This window comes from Thamnophis elegans, chromosome 5, assembly GCF_009769535.1.
Source record: "Thamnophis elegans isolate rThaEle1 chromosome 5, rThaEle1.pri, whole genome shotgun sequence".
NCBI classification, from domain to species: domain Eukaryota; kingdom Metazoa; phylum Chordata; class Lepidosauria; order Squamata; family Colubridae; genus Thamnophis; species Thamnophis elegans.
Window position 1 is genome coordinate 40,592,490 of NC_045545.1, and position 19,560 is coordinate 40,612,049.

The window sequence follows — 19,560 nt, forward strand, 5'->3', positions numbered from 1 at the left end:
GCGCACAAGCGCGCACACACACACACATACATTCATTCTCTTTCAGTTTTGTTATTTATCACTTTATTTGCATATAGACACATTTACTATCATTTTAGAATCATTTTCCTTTATATTTTGGTAGTTTAATTCGAGCACATTTCCTGATGCTCGCTGTAACAATTGCAGGGTAGGAATGCCACCTGTATAACAATAGTTCTATTGGTTCTCCAGTCTCCATTGTGTAGACTTTGTATGCAAAACCCATTCATGACTAGACAACTGATGTATTTTAGATCACTTGGGTCAATTTACGTTATTTGCATAACTATGCAATTGCCAGCTTTATGTCATGTGCTTCAATTTATTTCATAATGCAAATGATACAAACTATCAATTTTGTAATTACACAATCTAAATTAACACCAATGATGTAAATTTGGGTTTAATTGACATTTAACTGATGTACATTTGGCTTTAACTAACACTAATGATGGACATTTGGGTTTAACTGATATTTGGGAGAAAGGCACTCGTTTCTATTGCTTCTTGAACTTTGAATTTACTGTCAGTACAAATTTAGCAATCAATCCAAATGGCAGCAAGAAACAAAATGCATAGCATCTAGCAACATTTTAGTTTCCTGGAATATTTATTTTTTTCTTACACACTAGAAAGCTAATTGGTATTACTTAAAATGTCCTTATGGCCTGCAGCTCTGCTTTCTGTATGCAAAGCCTAGGGAATAAATGAAAACCTGCTCTTATAGAAACATTAATATAGGACTATTGGCATATGGCTGATGAACTGGGATTTGTGATCAAGACAGACAAAGTGCTCCTTTGGGTCAGTTTCCTCCATAATACTATATGAAGTAGCTCTCAGCTAGCAGTGAGAAAATTTCTGGTTGAAAGAGACTCAAGAACAGAGGCAACATTCAGAACTGGAGTTCAAAGCAGAAATGTGAATTCCTCATTCCACATTAAAAAGATGACCCTCCCCAATAAAATACATTGCAGTTATGCAACAGTAAGAAATGTGATGCTCGCCAAATGTTGTTCAACTACAGCTCTCAATTTCCTTTGCTATTTTAGGGTTGCTGGGAAAAAGCTTGCTGAGTCACTACAGCAATACACATCTCATTCATTCTCAGTCTTTTTTTTTTTTTAATTTCAGCTATGCGTTGAATTCATCAAAGACACACTAAACGTGAACCAAGCATGTGAGGCCTTTCAGGTAAGTAGTGATATTCCCAAGCTTGACCATATGTCAGTCCCTGAATCGCTTAAAGGATAGAAGCAGGAGATGTTTCTCAGAAAACGAATGCTACAGACATTGACAGCTATCTAATTCTATACAGATTCCTTGTTGTTAGGCTGAATTCAAATATGTGCAATGCCTTAATTGGCAAAACACATGAAATCAGTTGTGTCGATTGTAAACAGACAGCAGTGGTGGAAGTCTTCATCATCAACTACCTATGTTGAGCAACTGGTATGGAAAGACTAGCACTAGCAAACTTTCAATTAATCACCTTTCCTGATAAGCCATGATGAGTAGGCATTGCCTCCATCCTACCAGTTGGATGGGGATAGAGAATAATGTTGAAATGTGTTGATAAGTGGATTAGCAGACAAACAAGCAAGCAAATACTGTTGGAAGAAAAAATGCTGTAAGACAGATTTGTTTACTTAATAGTGAGGCCTTATGGCAGGGGTGTCCAAACTTGGGGATTTTAAGACTTGTGGACTTCAACTCCCAGAATTCCACAGCCAGCATGGCTGGCTGTGGAATTCTGGGAATTGAAGTCCACAAGTCTTAAAGTTCCCAAGTTTGGACACCCCTGCCTTATGGTATGAACCAGAAGCTTGAATTGCCCCCAGAATTCAACTGACAACTATTACAGTTCACAAAACAGGGAATGCCAGGGCATGCTCAATGCTATTTGTGTCACTGCATTCTGGACCAGCCTCACCTTCCAAGAGGACTTTCACATAATCCCATATAGAATGCATTGCAATAATCCACATATAGGATGACTGAGGCATGAGTGTCAGTCTGGAGGGCTTCTTGGCCCAGGAATGGAAGCAGCTGGTTTATAGGATGAAGCTGTGCAAAGCCTCTAGATTTCCTAGCACTAGCTATTAATTGCTCTTCAAGGAGGAGCTGCAAGTCTAGGAATGTCTCCAAATTGTGTACTAATCCTGAATAGGGAAGAGCAGCCCTATTAACAACTGAAAAGCCTTGGTTAGAATGCAGTATTGCAGGCCTAAGGGGACTCATGGTTAACCCAGCCTTCCATCTTTCCGAGGTCAGTAAAATGAGGACCAGATTGTTGAGGGCAATATGCTGGCAGTGTATACCACCCAGAGAGTGCTGTAAAGCATTATGGGCTGTTATATAAGTTAAGTGCTATGGCTAAAAATGAACATTCTTCAAAATCAGGTAGTATCCAGTTTCTTAGTATTGCTAAGGCCAAATTTGAATCTGTTTCTTCCCAGACCGTTTATAGTCTCCAGCCATTTGGGACAATAATTGAATCATTATACAAAGACTAGATACTGGAATGGAATTGAACTAAACCAGGGGTGGGCTTCAAACATTTCAGCAACGGGTTCTCTGTCTGGTTGCTGGGTGGGTGTGGCCTAGTCGACCCCATTTCCGGCCTTCTGGAACTTCTGGGAGGCCCGTTTTTCTCCCTCCCCAAGCCTTCACGTGGGCCCGGCACTTACCTTGCATCCAAATGGGCTGCCTGGAGATTCCTGGGAGGGGCGTGGTGGGAGGAGCCAGGGGAGGGATTTGGAGGTTCTCTGAACTGGCCATAACATTAGCTATGGGTTCTCCCGAACCCAGGCAAACCTGTAGCAGCTCACCCCTGAACTAAACAGAGGACACTTTTGCTTTCTGGTAAATGAGTCTCTTTACCAGAAGAGTCATGACGTGTTTCTCCGGGTTTGGACAAAACAAATAACAAATACTCTTAATATAGCTATTACAGTTTAAATTCTGAGATGAAAAAAACTGAATTGTTGGAAAAGCAACTGGAAACCCATTACTGCTGCAATTTTCAATATTGCAAAAAGGGATTTTCCAATTCAGGGGGAAGGAACATATAGCCTCTCTCACATGTCTGCTCCCTTCCTAACGTCTGTTCTATTCTGCATTGAAAGCCAATTGTGAAATTTTGCTCTCTTTGAACTCCCCCCCCCCCCCCGAGATCTTTTTAAGGGATATTACAAAGTACCCCACTGTGCCAAAGGTTAGGTACTGCAAGCCCTTCAACACCAAAGGACATTTATCCTGGATGATTTCATACTAGTTGACATGCAGAAACCATATTCAGAAAGTGAAATATAAGAGTAACCATTATGCCAAAGGTTGGCAGCTTTCAACATTTCCCTAAGCCAGAGATCAAACACAGAATACAATGATTCCTGTTATGTTTGGTTTTGGTTGCTTTACTTTGCTTCTGTTTGCATTGGTTTGTTCTGTGTCACTTTGTGAAAGTTAACAGGATGTGCCACATGATGTAGTGCAGCCATTTCTGTGTTGTTTATGTAGGCTCAGTTCAATAGTACATATTATGTATGTGTTGGTGGCAGGAGGATGAAAAACTTTGCTATAACAAAAGGTGCTATGCTCATTTTGAGGCTCTTCAACATGGTCCAGTTATTTTGTTCTTACCAGCAATGTCAGCAATATAAAACTTGCTGCCTCCAACGATGAGCCCAATTCTGCTACAAGCATAATGTTGGCAAATGATGGTGCCTTTGTTTGTGGTGTACAAGACACAGTTGATGGATTGCATTGCCCATACATCTCCCCCCCTCCCCTCAAAGTCATCAGCTGGTGGAAGAATCATCCTCCATTATAGGAATAAAGATGGAGGAGGTCAGTTATGAAAAAGAGGCAGCTAGCAGGTTTAGCCTTCTTTCAAAATGTGCTGATTTTGTACAAATACTCAGGTTTGTTCAAAGAGAGCCTCACCATCAGCTCATGGTTCAGCTCCTTTTGGACACAAATTTATGGCTATTCCAGAATAGTTCATTCAGAAATTATGCTAATCTTATATTCAAAAAAGCATGAGATCCATACTGTATTCAAAAGAAGTCTGTATGACAGTTGACAACAGAAGAGAGATATTTCACTGTGTAGCTTCACTGCGTAGCTTCACTGCTGTCATCACGGTAGATTTTCAATGTTTTCCAAATAATCTAGGTCTCCAAGACCAGATGGGCACAGGAGAAAACCCAGTTTGAAAGAGTTATCGGAATAGCCCTGGAAGATAATCTCCAGGAACTAGAGGGCATGTGTGCTCCAGTGTCAGGTGGCCAATAGATTCTGGATTAATTTTCTATTGATAAAATAATCTGATTAAATAAATCTGTAGTGCTACTTTCCAGATCTGGTTTAAAGTGATTATTAGCATACACAGCTTTGTGTTATGTTGGACAGCTGGTGTCACAAATTGAGAGCCTTCTGGACCTTATTTCTAGTTGTGTTGCAGCGATGCCCAGCTGTGCTAGGAAAACACTACTGTAATATAATAGTTATGAAGAAATTGCAAACACAAGTGTTCTAAGATGCAGCCTTGAATCACAGCCATGTGATTCATATTCCTTGTGCTCCTGAATCTGTATTTCAAATACGCCCACATTCCATGCTTGTGACAGAGACCTAGGATTTCTGTAACTATACAGTTTTCCCATCAGCGTTAACCATGTCATGTTATAAAACTCATAAAACACAAGTAGTGACTAGATATGCTAGTCTATTTCTCACATTCCTACATTAATACATAATCATCCAGGGTAAAATTACAGGGGAATTCTTTCGGATGTGAAAAGCCAATTATCCTTCTCAGAAAGAGGTTCTGGTTTCAATTCTGCTGATCCTGTTCTCAAAGAATGATTTCCTCTGCTAAATTTGAAACTAAGAATTTACAATGAAGTCTTTTTGTATGGTTAATTTCTGTTCCTTGCTTATCAAATATCAGCCTCCTTTAAAGCTTTCAATGCAGATACCTTTATCTGTACCGGTATGTCTGCATGCACCTGTGAATTAATTTTTAAATATATTTTATATATTGTACAAATTTATAATCTGTTAATAAACTTCCTTGGGGAGTTTACAAAAATTAAAATGCAAATAAAAAATCTAGTTGAAAAAAAAACACGCTGTATCTTGTGTCTCCAGAGGCATTCTTTGTTGCTATAATTTTCTCAAAAAAAAAAAAACCTTTTGTGAAATACTGGAACTAAAGCTGGTTAATTGCCTTTTATTTTTAGTGTTGTTATTTTTAAATGGGCCTAACTGATATCTCTGTACCCTAAGGAGTATAGTGATCATAGAGAGGAAATCCTTCATTCCTTTCAATACCGCCACTCATTCACCCTAATTGAGTTTCATTGCTCTAACAGCATCATTATGACACCTATCATTTGTTGGGGTGGGGTTTAATGAGAAATGAGCACATCTGCAGTTCCTATACTGTAATTAACCTCCATCCTAGCTGAATACTATTAGCGTATATATTGCTTTTTCCTATGTCTTTAAGTAAGTGATATCATAGGCTAAAGTACAGTACACAAGTTACTTCAAATTACTCAATACATAAAACTATGTTTTTCCTTCCAACCAGATATGGGGTGGAAAAGCTGCCGTCCCTTTTTATGACTTTCTGAAGTATTAACTAGGCTGCTAAAAACTAATGGCACAGTTTCTCATTATCTTCTTGTTGGAAACAGAGGAGCAGTATTGGAAAAGCTGTAAAATAGGCATATCAGAATGAAAATAGGAAAGAAACTCAAACTCCCCCATTAACAAAATTCAGACCTGCCCCCAACCTTGAACCAATGAGACTCGAACTGAGAAACTGCTTTGCAAGGTTTAGCATTCCCTAGTTAATTGCTACTCTTGACCACCAAAGATGGCCTAGGCCTGCATTATGACTTGTTTTTTTCCCCATCAGGATCATTACACAGTAGAGGTAGTCTTCAACTTACAACTAGTTGCTTAGCAACCATTCAAAGTTAGAATGGACTCCCCAAAAGGTACTTGTAAGCCAGATTCAAAGTTCCAATGGCCCCTCCCCCTTCCCCATGGTCATGTGCTTGCATTTTGGGCACTCGACAGCTGGTCTGCATTTACAGCCATTTGTAGTGTCCCATAGTCATATGAGTTATGATGTTTTGGGCTGGAAACTGGTGCTTTCTTCTGGTTTACAACAAAAAAGGCCAATTGCAGACAATGGATTCACTTATTGATCAGGGCATTCTGTAATGACCACTGCAAAAAATTATGGTAAAATTGGGTTGGTCATGTGATGACCCCCTTAACAACCTGCATGATTTCCAGGTTCAGTTATGTAAGCCAAGGACTATCTATAGACAATACTGCCTAACCTTTATATTGTATTTGTATTGCTTCATTATTGGGATCACATTTATATAATATGAGGCCTTAGAATAGTGTGCAGTCCCTGAAAACCTTGGTACAGTCTCCAGCAGCCTTCATTCCAGAATTTCTGGCTGAAATTACTTTAGGTAAAATATTCAGAGCGTGGTTTCTAGAACTCTGTACATAGCTTTCGAGCAGCTTTGCACATGCGATGATGATGAGGGAGGGCATATAGAATGGAAGCAGGGGTGACTTCAAAATTTTTACCAAGGGGTTCTCTGCCCAGTTGCTGGGTGGGCGTGGCCATGGTGGGAATGGCCTAGTCGGCCTCCTACATCATGGCGTGTGTGTGTGTTTTTGCCCTCCCCAGGCTCCAGAGACTTTTGCTCAAGCCTCCAGGAGGGTGAAAACGGCCTCCCCAGGCTCCAGAGGCCCTCTGGAGGCTGGAAACAGGCCCCTTTCTGGCTTTCCTGAACTTCCGGGAGGCCCGTTTTTTACCCTCCCCATGCCTCCGCAGGCACCCTGCCCTTACCTGCATCTAAAACAGGCTGTGTGGGGTCTCCAGGACAGGGTGGGTGGTGCCAGACAGGAATGGGATTTGGGGGTTCTCTGAACTGCACAGAATCTTAGCTATAGGTTCTCCCGAACCCCTGCGAACCCCTAGCAGCCCACCCCTGGAATGAAACCTTGGCAACCCTCTGAGCCACAGCCCATCTGTTTCTTCCATAGGGATACATTGGGGATTTTTTTCCTACATTTTTTTCCTATGCAATTTATGGCTTGATCCAGCCCATTTTAAAAGCATTATTTATTTTGCCTTCTTCTCTTCCAACATCAAAGGTGATCCTGTTCTGTTGCGTTCTTGGAACATTATTATTCTACTGATGAACAGTCCAGAGAATTTCATGTAATTTCTTTTCAACATTCTGAATTTGATGCATTGAAGTCCCCACCAGAGGTGGTATTCTGCCTGTTCTGAACTGTTCGCCTGAACCGGTAGCGGAAATCGCAGGTGGCTCCACCCACCTGCCCTGGGTCTATGGCATCCCATTTAGGCCATTTTTTTAAGGCAAAGCACATGCGCGGAAGGTAGAGTGCATGCGCAGATGTACGTGCTCATATTTGCGAACCGGTAGGGAAGGGAAGGGAATACCGCCCCTGGTCCACACATCTTAAAGTTGCTGAGATTGGGAAACACTGGTATGGTGTAACACATAGTAGCCTCTTTCATACTCAAATTCAGATTAGCTTCTTTAGTGACTCACAGACCTGTGTAGGTACCGGGGAGATTTGTGAGTAATTCAGGAGCAGGGAATGAAAGTAGAGGTTAGTGCTGCGGGCTCACAGGTGCATTCTTTCTTGTTTTCTGCAAAAAGAACCACTCATATGGAAAAACCTCTGTATGTAATTGATGAACTTTGTGATATCATGCTGGTGTTTGCTAAACCCTCCCTTTGTGCCTCGGAGGCACACCCACACATTTAAAAATGGATTCCCCCTTTTGTCTTTTCCATAACCGCCAAGCAGTATTTCCTTTATTTGTTTGTCAAGTGATGCGTATTTATTAATATATACATCACTTGGTTAGCCCACTTTGCAAATCAGAGGAGGACAGACTGGAGTCACTGAAAACCATGGTCTGTGTTTTTTTGAGGACATATAGATACCAAATCAAGGTACAAAAACAACACAGCTGTGGTCAGGTGTCTTTTGCATGATGCTTGGTATTTACTGTTTTTGAAGCCATTGTGAGTTGCATGCTTACCCTATGTGGGACTGGTGTATCCTGAGTTCAACTGGCAAGATAATGTGGTTTGCCACAATCACATTGTTTTCACACATCTATTCTGTAACAGAAATGGTTTGTATCTTGCAGGCTGCCTATTTTATTCTTTTTCACTCCCAGCTGCAGTTCTGCTTACTGAACCTGGAATATGTCAGAAAAAACAATAGTTTTATTCTGATGGGGAGCAGTAGAGCAAGCAAAGAGAGATGTAAACATGTCACATGGAGACTGAAACCCCATTCAATCTAGGCATAAGATAGCTACTCTCCATACTTTCAAAATGAACTCAGCATTACATCCAGAGATATTTCCATTACTCTAGAGAATCCAAAGCAAGCACCATTGACTTTTTTTTTTTTTTTAAAGCTGGGGATGCACTTAAAAAGAAAACCAAATATTCGATCTCCAGGGGTAACAGAAACATGTCTGGTGATAAAGTACTATTGTCAGTAGTTGAGGTTGAACATTTTCTGCCTTTTTTCAATCCAGACAGTGACAAGTTGACAATAGGACAAAAATGGCATTTTAAAAAAATGCATAATTTTACTGCCAGTTTTGTCAGTGCAATCTAAATACCAGGTAATGAAATTTGAGAGCCACGTGGCATATATAATGCAATTTGTATTTTCAGATAATGGTCAGAGAATAAATTCCACAGCTGTTTGTTGGGATGCAATTTGCAGATTTTGCCTTTAGAAATAGTTTGATTTGAAATTTCTTTCATAAAAGGAACAAAAATATTTATTGTTGTTAGTTTCAAAGTCGTGTCCGACCCATCGCAACCCCATGGACAACATTCCTCCAGGCCTTCCTGTCCTGTACAAACAGATAAGCTCTAAAGGATGCTCCCCCAAGCCTGCTGACAAAACTATATATTCAGTGTCTTGTGGAAAAGCAACAGTGTGGGGTGAGTCTTATCTGAGGGGAGTGATGTTTCAAAGGGAGAGAGCCACTACATAGAAGGCCCTTTTTCTACATCTAGATGTACCTACCTGTTGTGGGACTTGCAACATGCCCTGTCTTCCTGCTCTGGTGGCCCAGTTACCGGTAGATGTAATTGGGGAGAGACCAAATGATACCAACCAGGAACTAGATATTATAAAAAAGAAAAGTGGAATAGGAAAATGCAGAGACTTTAAATGACTGCAAAATTATCTGTCTCCTTATATAGAATTGCTAAAGATTACAATATCTAATCATTCACCCATGAAAAGACCCTGAAATGTTGGAATAAATATTTGATTTATTTTACTCTAGCCCACAATAGTGCCCTTCAAAAATATAGGTGATAAATGCAGTTGTATCCACTGTAGTCATTTTATCCATTTTTTTAATTCTTACTCTCTTTGTGACAGGCAGCAGTGGCATATGGACTACTAGATTTGCAAATATATTGCTTGGCCTTCATTGAGAATTATACTCAGGTAAGAAGATGTAGATATTGAGATGACATGCAGAAAGGAGGTCCAATACAATGTTTCCTATTCTAACCTGGAGACCCTGGAGAATGAAGAGAATTATATTAAATCAATGTAATTTTCTTTCCTATTGGACCATGGGTATATATGTACAGTTGTATGAATGTATGTATCAATATATGTATGTATGAATTTAATTAATATGGCCACTCACCTCACAGCAATGACTCTGGGTGGTGCATAACAATTAAAAACCCAGCAGTTATAAACAATAGCCCAAATAATACATTGGACCCATTATATAAAATAAACTTTCTTACATGCTGAAACTCTCTGTACTGTTATATAGGGCTTCCAGACATTTTCCTATACAAACAATAGGCATTGCACCCAGATTTGGCAATGCTATTATGTCTTCAGCTTTCAGAATGAGTTGTACAACCATTGTACATCAGTAGTATTCAAGATTTGATCATCTTTCTACCTCAAAAAACCTTTTTTGTTCCATGGTACAATAGGAAATGGTGGCAGCTGAGTTTAGAAATTATGTTGGTGAGTAATATAATGGGGAACTGGATTGCCTTAACACTCTATTTTTTTCCACAGGGTCTTCATCTTTATCTGAAGTTCTTTATCCTCATATTCTGTATCTCAGAGATATACCATCTTTTTTTCTCCATAGGAGGTGACACAAACACGTGGGTTCTTGGAACTTTCAGAACAGGCAATGCAAATTATTTTGCAGAGTGACTGTTTGGCTATTGACGAGATGAAGCTGATCCATGCTGTACGAGAATGGGCTCATGTTGGGTCTGTAAGTACTGATATCTTAGATGGGGGAGAGAGATGACCCAAGCTTTAAGGTTTTTTTAAAAAATAAGCTTCACAGAGCTAGAGATAATCCTCCTCAAATATGTAACAGTAGTCAGTGATAAAACAATATTATGATAACGATAGACTTGTCAAAATAACAGCAGGGATATCATTGAATAAAAATAGCACAAGATAATAATAAAGTAGAAGGAGAATAAAAAACTAATAATCTTGTAATTCCTGAAAAAGTATACTAGAATAGCTATTTATATAATGTGTTTACCTGAAAATAAGACAGGGTCTTATTTTCTTTTGCCCCCAAAATAAGCACTTGGCTTTATTTTCGGGGAGGTCTTATTATTTTTGTGGTGCTGGAGGTGACAAGTGTGGTCACCTCATGGCTGCTGCTGTGTTGCAATATTTTTGGGAGGGCTTATTTTTTGGGGAGGGCTTATTTTTTGGGGAGGGCTTATTTTAGTGCATGCATTCAAAAGCCCGATTGGGCTTATTATCCGGGGAGGTCTTATTTTCAGGGAAACAGGGTAGTTGCTTTGAACTTCATTATTGAGCTGAGAAATGACAGGTATGATAGTCAACAACAATTCTGTTTTATTTTTATTTTATTATTTTGTTTTGTTTTATTTTTTATATATATTTTATTTTATTATTTTTATTATTATTTATTATTATTATTCTTTTCCCATCTTTGTTATTTAAAGCCATACTAACCTGTGCTGGCCCTGTACTCACTCCCTGCAGGCTGTGCTTGATAGGACTGTACATGACATGGCACAACCTGTGGTGCCACAGCTCCGTCTGGCTCTGCTGTCCCCAAGGGAACTGACCTCTCTGGAAGAACAGAACAAAAAAGACCAGATGATTCCGGTGAGGGTGGCTATCAGCCTCTGTGTAGTTTCTCCATGCATTGGGGACCTGACCCATTCAGCTTCTACCAGTTTTGTAATTGCCTTGGTTTGTGGGTTCCTACATTATAGTCCTGTTCTTCCATTTAAGGAGGTGAATTAACTCACACAGGATAGGGCCTCCGGTGGCCTCATCCATTTGATTGGAAATTCTATTTTAGAATATCCATCAAAGGAGTTTTTGAAATACCACACTCCATCAAAACAGATGGCGGCAGCAGAATGGTAGAAATTGATAGAGCTGTTGCCACCTGTGTCAGACTTACTGTGTTGTCAAAAGTTGTATCAAAATCTGATCATATTTGGGAAGGATGTGTTTGTAAAAAGCTGTTATATATTTATGTGAACCATTTATTAGGAAAACTGCATAAAAAAAAGAGAGAGAAAAGACGTTAAAAATCCATGTTATAGTTAGTAACTGCAAATTTGGGCGATTATTTAAAAAAATAATCACACTGATGAATTAAATAAAACAAATCGGTTAAATGTGAACCCCCACTGATCTGTTCAGTCTTGCTTAGAAAAGCCAAAGCATAGCACAAGTACGAACAAATTTCAAGCAAAACATATTAAGAGCATACTGGCTGAACAGTCCACTGGAATGAGACAGGTTCTGTTGCCATAATAGATTGCTTAACAACATTTTGTGGGATGTGAGTGTGTGTGTTTGTGTGTGTGTGCGCGCGCATGCATGCAACGGGAAGGATTCAATGGATTAATCTCAGAGCCGATATGTCTGGCTTGCCACCCACTGAACAGGAACAATTCAAACTACAATCCTTTGTGGCATATCCCAGTTGTAAATAAGTAATGCCAACATTGCAGGGAAAGGCTTTAGTGACTAGGATAACTAGTAATTGGCAGGGGACAGCCTCTCTGCCTTTGAGAAGAGAGAAAGAGATGCATCCATTTCCCATGGCACCTCTGTAACTTATTCTGAATGTGTTACCTATTAAGTTTCATTCCTACACAGCATGGGTTCAAATATTCTGTAACTCTTTTGCCCCCTCCTAGGTAGAGAGTTTTGCTGAGGCCTGGAAAACCCATGCTCTGTGGAAGAGGCGTGGGATGCAATCCTCCTTGTGCCAGCGCCGGCATGGCACATTGCCTCGAGTCCATCATCGCTACCTTGACCCACAGCATAAGTGACATGGTATCCTTGGGATGAGGAGGAGGAAGCAATACTTTTGTGCCCAGCCAAGGGCCAGTTTGGTCTAGTGATTAAGTCACCAGGCTAGAGACCAGATCTAGTCCTGCCTTAGGCATGAAAGCCGACTGGGTGACTTTGGGTCAATCACTCTCTCAGTCCAACCCACCTCACAGGGTTGTTGCTATTGAGGGGAAAATAGGAGGAGGAAGCAGGGGTGGGCTTCAAAAATTTCAGCAATGGGTTCTCTGTCCGGTTGCTGGGTGGGTGTGGCCATGGTGGCCGTGGCCTAGTCAGCCTCTTCCACCACGGCGTGGGGGCATTTTAACCTTCCCAAGGCTCTGAAGGCTGTCCTTGAGTCTCTGGGAGGGCAAAAACTGCCTCTCCCAGACTTCAGAGGCCCTCTGGAACATCCAAGAGGCCCGTTTTCCCCCCTCCCCAAGCCTCTGCACGGACTCTGCACTTACCTCACATCCAAAACTGGCTGCGTAGAGACTCCTGGGAGGGATGGGGTGAGAGGGGTGGAGGTGGGAGGGGTGGGGTGGGCAGGGCCAGCAAAGGGTGGGATTTAGAGGTTCTCTGAACCAGCCATAACGTTAGCTGCAGGTTTTCCTGAACCCCGGGCGAACCTGTAGCAACCCACCCCTAAGTGGAAGGAGTATTAGATATGATCACAGCCTTGATTACTTATTTTTTAAAACAACCTTTCTTTGATATGGGCTGCTGCTTTTGGTTTTCCCTTGGATGCTGTATGTACATAATCGGGTTGAGATTTTTTTTGGGGGGGGGGGTGACCTCCTCCCCTTTGTATTATTTTCCAGGCAAGATGAACATTTTTTTTAAAGAGCTTTTAATCATCAAGGAAACTTTTCAGCTTTGTGGCCATTCCTTGTATTAATTCCTCTACTTGAACCCATTTGCCTCCATTTGCTACTAAAGATGGCCACTGCCTTGTCTTCCTATTTCTTCTGTTCCTTTGGAGCAAATAGTTGTAATCCAATCATAGGACCCATCCCACCAGCTCTTTGTTGTATCTATTAAATATTTGCCTTCCTGTCTGAAGATCACTGTACAAACCTTTTGCAAACAGATGCCTAACATTAGCCGAAAATGCCTGACCTCTTGACTACTGCCCTTACTCTTTATAGAAATATTTTTAATATGGACCCTTTTGTGTGTAACATCTAATGGTTCACATAAGCAGCACTAATAGAAATCTATTGATTTATCATTCTATGTGAGTTTTCTTTTTAAAGACCAATTTTTTTTAATGTGTCAGATTAGAAACAACTTCCTTGCTGCATTGTCTCTTACAAACAGCTTTGTAGCGATGTGCATACTGGTGGGTCAAGGTAACCTGGCTAAGTAAATTACTTGCCCCACCAGTGTGCATTAAGAATTCAAAGTGAATCAGATCTGACTGTACTGCGGCTATTAAAATAATGTATCTGCTGTTCCAATCAAGTAAATGCCAGATACCCAGGCAGCTTTAGATCTAAGCCCTGCCTAGATTTTTTTTGTTTGAGTGCCTGGTTGCTAGGTAGGTCAATGACTTGGAGAATACAGAAGAAACCTCTCCTTCACCCTGTTGCAATATATTGAATCACCTGGTTCAGGCACTGCTAATATCAGCTTCTCCTGTGTGTGAAAATGAGAGTGGGAGTAAGATTAGCCAATAGTGCATGGATAATGCAGTTATGATCTAAAATAGCAAATATTTTGCTAACAAGTAAACCAAGATCCACATTTGATGTCTATTGTGTGATTTCTAAAAATGGTAAATGTAATTGTTTACAAGGCAGAGGGGTTTAGAATAGACTGGCGATATTAAGGAAGATGTAATAATCCCCTTTCCACTTCTAGGTTGCTACTGCCTTATGGGGTTAAATACTACATGAACCGAATTCCAATTACCCTGTCTCCTTGGCTTTATTTGCCATTTTGGAAGTAGATAGAAGATTCCTATTATGCTGTGATATTTTAAAGGACCTGTGTTTAATTCTCAAAGCAAACCTTAACAAATGCATTATTTAAAAAGCTAGGAAGACATCTTTCAAACACTGAAAATATTTGAAACTACAGCAAAAAGTATAGAATAGCTTCCTATAGCTATTCAGAAATAAGTCCCTTTATTAATAGTTCACGTCTGTTCTAATAGAATAATCTCTGGTTGCCCAGCTGTACCCTTTCATTTATTCAAGTGGAAAATCCATTGAATTAATACATGTGCTCCCATATTGTAGTTTCTTACGTCAATTTTGCAAGTCAGAGTACATTTGAATTTGATTTTCCTATGTGTTCTGTTTTTAATTAACACTATAATGGATTAGGTGATTCCATGGGTAGATTTTATCCCTTCTACTCTCTCAACTACTTCTTCCCGAGTCTTGTTCCTCAGATTAGTTGGCTTATAACAAACAGCCTTCTTATCAACATGGCCATTACCCAGAAAGACCCATTTGAGTGGGGATTATTGGCTATATAGTCTAAAACATCTGGAAGATATCAGGTTGTGGAAGGTGAGTCAAAGCTGACAATCCCTCCCCATTGACCTTTGTTTTGGCGGCTTTGCGATAAGGCTGTTTAATTTTGCATGGTTGCTTATTACACATTGTTTTTTCTAACCCCTCCCCCCACCATGTATGCAGCTATTACGTAAAAATGACTGTCTTATGCATACATGATCCATACCCAGTATGAAAATAGGTAAAAGGTAAAGATTTTCCCTGTCCAGTCATTTCCAACTTTAGGGAATGGTGCTCCTCTCCATTTCTTAGTTGAGAGAACCAGTGTTTTTCAAAGACATTTCCATAAGTAAGAATATATATGTATGCAATTATATATATGAGAATATGCATTCCTTAGTAGTTTCTCCACCCTCTCCTGCTTGGCAACTTTCAGACACTCCTTATAGCACTCCAGGGACCAATTTATCCTCAGTGCTGTATCTTTGAACTCAGCATCCATTGCATACAAGCATGCCCAGTGACCCTTAAACCAAATTTTTATTCAACTACTTTGTCTTCATTATCCACTGAGCCCAGTCATGTTTAGAATAGAATAGAATAGAATAACAAGAGTTGGAAGGGACCTTGAAGGTCTTCTAGTCCAACCCCCTACTCAGACAGGAAACCCTATACCATTTCAGACAAATGGTTGTCAAATCTCTTCTTAAAAACTTCCAGTGTTGAAGCATTCACAGTTGTTCCACTGATTAATTGTTCTATCAGGAAATTTCTTCCAACTTCTAGATTGCTTCTCTCCTTGATTAGTTTCCATCCATTGCTTCTTGTCCTGCACTCAGGTGCTTTGGAGAATAGCTTGACTCCCTCTTCTTTGAGACAGCTCCTAAGGTATTGGAACACTGCTATCATGTCACTCCTAGTCCTTCTTTTCATTAAACTAGACATACCCAGTTCCTGCAACCGTTCTTCATATGTTTTAGCCTCCAGTCCCCTAATCATCTTTGTTGCTCTTCTCTGCACTCTTTCTAGAGTCTCCACATCTTTTCTACATCATGGCGACCAAAACTGAATGCAGTACTCCAAGTGTGGTCTTACCAAAGCATTATAAAGTGATATTAACACTTCAAATGATCTTGATTCTATCCCTCTGTTAATGCAGCCTAGAACTGTGATGGCTTTTTTGGCAGCTGCTGCACACTGCTGGCTCATATTTAAGTGATTGTGTACGTTTACTGTAGCTTCAATCACAGGAAACACTTTCAACTGAACAAATAAGTAGCTGATTTCTGAGAACACCAGTTTATCAGTGCTCACTCTCTTTGCATTATGTTTCTCCAGCTTCCATTGCTCCATGAAACAAGAGAAGCAAAAAAAAAAAAAAAAACCACAACCCTTTGATTCATTATTGCCCTGTCCTGCCAAGCTCATGAGACGCAACGATGCAACAAGCAACGAATTAGCGAACACCTAGAAGTAAATAAAGTAATAGCCAAAAGCCAACATGGGTTTGTCAAAAACAGATCATGCCAGACTAATCTTATTGCATTCTTTGACAATGTGACAAAATTAGTGGACCAGAGGAATGCTGTCAATATAATTTACTTGGACTTCAGCAAGGCATTGATAAGGTAGACCATAACCTACTACTAGACAAAGTAGAAAAATGTGGGTTAGATAGCATCACCACCAGATGGATTCGTAACTGGCTGACCAACCGCACTCAACGTGCAGTCCTCAATGGAACTGCATCTACATGGAGGGAGGTATGTAGTGGAGTACCCCAATGCTCTGTTTTAGGCCCAGTACTCTTCAACATCTTCATCAATGATCTGAATGAGGGGATAAATGGGGAACTCATCAAATAAAAACAATTAATCAGTGGAACAGCTTGCCTCCAGAAGTTGTGAATGCCCCAACACTGGAATTCTTTAAGAAGATGTTGGCTAGCCATTTGTCTGAAACGGTATAGGGTTTCCTGCCTAGGCAGGGGGTTGGACTAGAAGACCTCCAAGGTCCCTTCCAACTCTGCTATTGTATTAAGATGCATTAGTCCCCGAAATCCTGATAGCATAGCAAAGCTGCATTTGAAGATATTCCCTCAGAATGAGCATGAATCAGGGAGACAGAACATTGGAATAGTGACAGGTAGTTAGGTTCTCCAGTGAGAAAGAAATGCCCCAAAGCACAGAATGACCTCATTGGAGTTTCGTAGGAGAGGTAGAGGAAGGAACCGAAATATTAGTTTTCAAGGGCTGGTGAGGAAGTGGAAGTTTTAGACTTTTGTAGTGCATTTTTGCTGGTGTGCTGCTGACTTCATACAGTAGGCAATGATGTCTGTCAAGCAGACGTGGACTAAAATTATCATATGGTACATTTAAAAAAAAATTAAATGACAATTTTACTGCATATCTGCTTGACAGACATTTTTGCCTACTATAAGAAGTCAGCATTGTCATTTTAAAAGCATTTTAAAAGAGACACGGTGGCTCTGTGGCTAAGACGCTGAGCTTGTTGATCAGAAAGGTTGGCAGTTTGGTGGTTCAAATCCCTAGCGCCACATAATGGAGTGAGCTCCCATTACTTGTTCCAGCTTCTGCCAACCTAGGAGTTCGAAAACATGTAAAAATGCAGGTAGAAAAATAGGAACCACCTTTGGTGGAAAAGTAGCAGCGTTTTGAGCGCCTTCAGTGTTTAGTCATGCCGGCCACATGGCCACTGAGACGGACAGTGCTGGCTCTTCAGCTTTGAAACAGAGATGAGCACTGCCCCCTAGAGCCGGGAACGACTAGCACATATGCGCAAGGGAAACTTTTACCTTTATCATTTAAAAAAAAAATCTGAAAGCAGAAACTGGAGTGTTCTTGTTTTGGCTTCACTGAGACTGAGAAATACAAGGAACTGGATACACATGATGTGAATGTTATACAGTAGTTGTTACCTTGATTCTGGTGAATAACCAGAATCCTTATACACAAATCCTTGTATCATGATAAAAAAACAACAAAACAACAACAGCCATTTCAAGAGTTGTCCACTGTGGTTTCTATTCTATCCACTAGTGACTAGGCTAATGGGCACTGTGATATAAATGGAAACTGCCACTGTAGGGCAGTCTGGTTTATATGATCAGTTTTCTGATATATGATGGGTTTTCAGCTGTACCAGCTTATCTGTATGTATACACTGTATTTTAATGCACTCTTGTATGCAACCTACTGTAGAGTCTTGTGAGATGGGTGGCCATATAGTGTGATAGATAAAGAAAACTGCATAATGAAATTAGGTCTCTCTATTTTTACTGAATGATATTCTATGGAACATGTACATTTTCTTGTTATGCAAAATTATTAATAAACCAGACCAGATAAATATTTTCATTTTCCTGCAGACTGACCACATTTTACATTCTAGAAGGCAACTTTCCCATATGTACAGTTCCTATTACTAGATTAGGGAGCCTTAATTAATACCAGACTTTTAAAGGATATATCACAAATTTGATTAGAGAACCATTTTCTTATTTCTTCCTACTCCATGCATATTCCTGTTCTTTGACAAAATCAGGAACTTAGAACCAGACTAACAGAGAAAGAGAGAGGTCAGCTGAGGAACCGTGCTTGGTTCAAAATTACCCACTGAGTTTCTGTGGAAATTCTCAGTCATCCAGGTCATAGTTGTCTCAAAGGTGTTTTTTTTCCCTTCAAAAGGCAACTGGACTGTTTGTTTTTTCTTTGAGGAAGAAAAAAGCTTCAAAGAAAAAAAACATTCCAGTTGCCTTTTGAAGGAAAAAAAACAACAACTTTGAGATATCCACTGAGTTTCATGGCAATGGTCTCACATGTAGGTGAGTAAGGTGGGATGAGATCTAGGGAGGCAGAAATAAGGGAGCTGAAGTCAATATGAAAGTTATGAAAAGCAAGACATCTGTTAAATCAGAGTTCTTTGCTAGATATTAACTATTTGTCTCAATTTTCAATTGCCCTCTGTACCCATTTTGGGACAACACCTACCTTAGGTCAATTTACATTTTAAATCAGGATAAGAATCATTTCATGCTTCTTGATCGTACCCATTCTAGAAGTTTGGTGGATAGCACATTTCACTGGAATCTAATTTCATTGTATTAAATGCAAACTTCCATCACATTTTGTGATTTCAGCATCAAATCGTACTCTCCCCCTCCATCTCTCTCCCACTCCCCACCCCCGATCCTCTAACTCCTTTTTTGAAGATCTGGAAAAAAATTATGTTGTTATGCGCTTGGTTTGTTTGTGTCACGCCCCACTCCATTCCATAATTAGGAAAGAAGACCAAGAGACTCCATGGGTTGGAAATCCAAAGTACTTTTACTAATTATAAATGGTAAGCGAGCAGTAGTGAAGCAAAATCTGAATAATATGGCGCGAAAGCAATTGATATATAGCAAAGCCCGTTCCCCCCCCTTAGGATCAAAGCTCCAGTCCAATCATAAGTCCTTCAAATGTCAGGTGTGAGATAACTTCAAAAAGACAGGCCAAGATGGAATGTGAAGGCCGTTGATGCAGGCGGGAAACACGTACGCATGCGTAAATCCCAACGACTGGTACATCCTAGAACATTCCTTCAGCAGTCCTCCAGCACATCGATTAAA

General features: G+C 40.1%; 2 protein-coding genes and 1 long non-coding RNA gene across 5 annotated transcripts in view; 1 reads left to right on the plus strand and 2 right to left on the minus strand.

Annotated features, from left to right (window-relative positions):
* The window catches only part of TCTEX1D4 (Tctex1 domain containing 4), a 56,389-nt gene extending 53,636 nt beyond the window's left edge, over positions 1 to 2,753 (minus strand). For both annotated transcript variants that reach the window (XR_004255452.1, XM_032217864.1), the window contains exon 1: positions 2,712 to 2,753. The gene's annotated coding sequence lies outside the window, so the exon portion shown is untranslated. The remainder of the gene's footprint in view (positions 1 to 2,711) is intronic.
* The window catches only part of BTBD19 (BTB domain containing 19), a 70,166-nt gene that overhangs the window by 40,718 nt on the left and 9,888 nt on the right, over positions 1 to 19,560 (plus strand). The window contains exons 4-8 of one of the 2 annotated variants that reach the window (XM_032217862.1): positions 1,156 to 1,215; positions 9,520 to 9,588; positions 10,265 to 10,396; positions 11,155 to 11,280; positions 12,333 to 12,471. In XM_032217862.1, the coding sequence (XP_032073753.1) occupies positions 1,156 to 1,215; positions 9,520 to 9,588; positions 10,265 to 10,396; positions 11,155 to 11,280; positions 12,333 to 12,467 (522 nt within the window). In that variant the 3' untranslated portion in view covers positions 12,468 to 12,471. Of the gene's footprint in view, positions 1 to 1,155; positions 1,216 to 9,519; positions 9,589 to 10,264; positions 10,397 to 11,154; positions 11,281 to 12,332; positions 12,630 to 19,560 lie in introns of those variants that run through there. The other variant, XM_032217861.1, reaches the window with a different exon arrangement.
* LOC116508995 lies at positions 7,566 to 11,210 on the minus strand. The gene is made up of 3 exons (XR_004255453.1): positions 11,125 to 11,210; positions 9,157 to 9,253; positions 7,566 to 8,305 (listed from the first exon to the last, which is right to left on the minus strand). It is a non-coding gene; the product is annotated as an uncharacterized LOC116508995 (long non-coding RNA).